General features: G+C 44.9%; 1 protein-coding gene across 1 annotated transcript; it reads left to right on the top strand.

Annotated features, from left to right (window-relative positions):
* The first annotated feature begins 2,647 nt into the window (after nucleotides 1–2,647).
* LOC138858094 (uncharacterized) lies at nucleotides 2,648–4,662 on the top strand. The gene is made up of 2 exons (XM_070112560.1): nucleotides 2,648–3,198; nucleotides 3,399–4,662. Exons 1-2 carry the CDS (start codon nucleotides 2,648–2,650, stop codon nucleotides 4,660–4,662), a joined length of 1,815 nt encoding a protein of 604 aa, XP_069968661.1.

Here is a 4,662-nt window from a genome sequence, read left to right as displayed (position 1 = left end):
GGGGATGAAACAAAGTGGATCACCTAGAGCACACTCGAGGCTTCCATTATTACCACCAGCCACCCGCCTACCACCTCCAGGAGCGCGGCAATCCTCTAGAATACAAAATAGCAGTTTGGCGCTGCACACAGGTATTTTTCCACACTACTGCGGTTTCTAGCGGCCGGAGTATGTAAGCTAGTTATGTCAAACAAATTGCATCGTCTAAAGGACACTCAGGGCTTCCATTTGTCTAGCGCCCGGAGAATGTAAACTAGATGGGTCAAGCAAATTACATCGTCTAAAGGACACTCAGTGTTTCCACTTGCATCATCAATCATCCGCCTAGCACCACTAGTGGCGTGGCAATTGACCTAGAAATACTTTGCAATTTTATGTGTCACTCTGTGACGGCCATCCACACTACTGCGACTTCTAGCGGCCGGAGTATGTAAGATAAATGGGTCAAACAAATTGCATCGTCTAAAGGACACTCAGGGCTTCCATATGTCTAGCGCCCGGAGTATGTAAGCTAGATGGGTCAAGCAATTGCATCGTCTAAAGGACACTCAGTGTTTGCACTTGCATCATCAATCACCCTCCTAGCACCACTAGTGGCGCGTGATTGATGATGGCACTACTAGGGGCGTGGCAATTGACCTAGTAATACTTTGCAATTTTATGTGTCACCTTTTGACGGCAATTAGAGCGTAAACAAAGAAAAAAGATGACGCAAACTATTAGATTCATGTAGCCGCACAGATGCACGTTAGTTAGAGACATCAAACACCTATATATGGTGGACAGGTGAGTAGCAATCAACAAAAAACAAAGACTTTCAATACGGTATCCATCTTGTTTTTTTCATTCCCTCTAAGGGGGTGGGGGATGAAACAAAGTGGATCACCTAGAGCACACTCGAGGCTTCCATTATTACCACCAGCCACCCGCCTACCACCTCCAGGAGCGCGGCAATCCTCTAGAATACAAAATAGCAGTTTGGCGCTGCACACAAGTAGTTTTCCACACTACTGCGACTCCTAGCGGCCGGAGTATGTAAGCTAGATGGGTCAAACAAACTGCATCGTCTAAAGGACACTCAGGGCTTCCATATGTCTAGCGCCCGGAGTATGTAAGCTAGATGGGTCAAGCAAATTGCACCGTCTAAAGGACACTCAGTGCTTCCACTTGCATCATCAATCACCCGCCTAGCACCACTAGTGGCGGGTGATTGATGATGGCACTACTAGGGGCGTGGCAATTGACCTAGTAATACTTTGCAATTATTGTGTCACGTTTTGACGGCAATTAGAGCCTAAACATGATGAACTAGATGACGCAAACTATCAGATTCATGTAGCCGCACAGATGCACGTTAGTTAGAGACATCAAACACCTATATATGGTGAACAGGTGAGTAGCAATCAACAAAAAACAAACACTGTCAATACGGTATCTGTTAACGATTCATCATAAGTTCCATTAACTTGAGAGATTTATGCTATACAATTTGGCAGCACTATTCTCTAGGTGCAATCTGGCATCATCATTATCAGCTGACGCACTTTAGGTTCGGCGTTTCTACCGTTGTTTGGGTCAGACCATTGTGAAGCACACAAGAACAACAGGAATCACCATTATCAGGTGATGCGTTTGGCTTTGGCATATCATAACATTCTACTGTTGTTTAGTCAGGCCATTTTGCCGTATGCAATAACAACTTTGTTATTTTTGTCAGCTCTCTTACATACTAATTTTCTATATAAGCATAAGTTAAGCATAAGGTTGTGTTGAGTTGTTTGTCAAAGGAATTGGATGGTACTTGGAGCGTACCAAATAAATAGTGGAAATAGTGATAATAATAAAATAATCAAATCGTGTTTTATTGTAATGCAATCCGCCATTAGAACATTGAGTGTTCAGTGCATTCCTAAGCATTTTTGGTGCCTCCTGTGAGGATAGATATATATCAATCACAGTGTTAAGTGAATTTTGGAGTAATATGTCGGCATTAAACTTGCGTACATCAGCGCGCACCTCTATTTTGCGCATCTGGACGCAAGTTCAAGCGGAAAACTACCATCCAGACTGTGTCGAAGGTGAACAGCTCTTGGGTAGTGCCCGACGGCTTTTCTCCCGTTTTATGGAGAACCATTTTGCACTCGTTTCCAGCGCACATGGAGGCGAGTTGGCAGAGCATGACGATTTGCTCGCTTCAACGGAGGAGATTTTCAACAACATTTGCATCAAATTAAAACGTAAAATGTCAGCATCAGGCGAGATCCCCAACCAGGAGTACAGTCAGGCTCCAGACATGCGGTTGGATCCCGTTTCTATTTCAAGCTTTGACGGACAGCCGTCAAACTGGTTAGCGTTCAAGGATATGTTTGAGACACTAGTTCACAACAGAAGTGACTTACAACCCACCTATAAACTGGGAAAACTGCGACAGTATGTGAAGGCAGAAAATGTTCCATTAGTAGGTGGCTTGTACACAGGTGGGTATGAAGAAGTCTAAGCTGAATTGAAACAACGTTATGACAACCCCCGTACTCTTTCGGAGCACCATGTTCAGTATCTACTAGACTTGCCGACCCATCCACCAGAATCTCGAGCTACGCTACTAAATTTTGTAGATACTGTTCGTAATTCCTTTAGAGTGCTCGAAATGATGAATGTGCCAGTAAAACAATGGGATGCTATAGCCGTACCACTGCTATTACCCAAACTACCGGTTGTGACCCGAACCGAGTGGGGAATAAGCCTAAACTCCAAAGACATCCCGAAGATGGAAGACGTTATAATGTTCGTGGAACGGCGTGCAGCTAACCTGCCGACATCTTCGCCCATTACTCCACAGTTTTCAAGCGGACGCACATCAAGTCGTGTCGTGAAGACGCATCTGGCTATAAATTCTGGAAAAATTACTAATCCGTTAGCAGCACCTGACAGGGCAACTAATTGCCCATCTTGTAATGAATTTCATCGCATTACGAAATGCCAAAAGTTTCGTAATCTTCAACTGGATGAACGCTGGAATCTGGTGAAACAGGCATCATTATGTTTCAATTGCCTCAAGGCCGGTCATCGTAATCGTGACTGTCCATCTGGGTTGTGTCTCAACTGCCAGCAGAAACACAATACTAGAGAAGCGTTGAAGGCACTTCTACCAGATATACTCCTGGACCGGCGGCTACAGCGTCATTGGTGGCGCCCAAGGTACTTCCCCGACAACAATGACAAAGGAGCGACGTCCAGTCATTCCTCTTGCAGGGTGACCGGACTATACTCTTAGCAACGGCAAACGTGCTCCTTGCTGATTGGAAAGGTCATTTAAGGGAATGTCGCGCACTTTGTGATATTGGTTCTCAGGTGAGCTTCATTTGCGAATCATTAGTAACTGTTTTGAATCTTCCTAGAAGCCCGTACGAGTGTCAAGTCGAAGGTATTGATCAAAGTCTTTCAACCCGTACAAAAGGCATTGTGCGAGTTAGTATGCGGTCCCGTGCGGATGAGAAGTTCAAGATCAGTTTTAATGCGTACATCATTGATTCAATCACGTCTATGACTCCTGCCACTACTATAGACATCAGGACCAGTCATCATTTAAATGGTCTTCATTTGGCAGATCCGGCGTTCGGTATACCAGGTCAAGTAGAACTACTTATTGGCGCAGATATTTGGCCTGCCCTAGTATTAAACGATGTTGTTGTCGGTTCTCATAACGAACCATGCGCATTACACACTCGTCTCGGATGGGTAGTGCTTGGTCCAGTAGCACCGAACGAGTCGAAACCAGTCTTACTTTCCTCTCTTGTGGACGTTCAAGATGATTCTACCACCGATAAACTTCTACGAAAATTTTGGGAAATCGAAGAACCTTCTGATAACACCAAGGCAGAGGTGGACGAATGTGAAGAGATTTTCGCCAGAACGGTTACGCGACTTCCAAATGGTCAGTATATTGTACAGATCCCGTTTCGATCTGATGCACCTGCCCTTGGAAACTCACATCCGGCGGCACTTCGACAATTTTTGAAACTAGAGCGGATATTGGCAAACGACTACGCACTGAGGGAGAAATACGTGGAATTCATGAGGGAATACATCAAGTTGGGACACATGGAGGCGATAGATGGTTCTCCAGATAGCATGGGAAGCTGTTATTACATCCCCCACCATGCTGTTACGACTAAATTCAGAGTAGTGTTTAACGCATCGTGTAAAACAACCAACGGCGTATCTCTTAACGATACGCAACTAAGTGGACCCCAGCTACAGGAAAACCTGGTTGACATACTTCATCGATTTCGGCGGTATTCAGTTGCTCTCACAGCTGATATCAGAAAGATGTTCCGACAAGTAATGGTTGATTCAAGGCATCGAAAATGGCAACAGATACTTTGGAGGGAGTGCCCTAATGAACTCTTGCGTACCTATCAACTTTCTACAGTGACGTACGGTATGGCAAGCAGTCCTTTTAATGCTATTAGAACATTGAGGCAGTGTGCCTATGATAATTGGGAAGTGATCGCTGACGTCAGCCGGGCAGCCGCAGCACGGGACAGCATCCTTCATAGCTTTTATGTCGATGATTATTTGGAAAGTGTTCACACGACAGAACTGGCCATCAACCGGGCAAGCGACGTTGATGCCATTCTTCAACAAGGAAAATTTGAATAA

The sequence above is a fragment of the Bactrocera oleae genome, chromosome X (genome assembly GCF_042242935.1).
Source record: "Bactrocera oleae isolate idBacOlea1 chromosome X, idBacOlea1, whole genome shotgun sequence".
Classification (NCBI taxonomy): Eukaryota; Metazoa; Arthropoda; class Insecta; order Diptera; family Tephritidae; genus Bactrocera; species Bactrocera oleae.
This window is presented reverse-complemented; position numbering and strand designations above follow the sequence as displayed.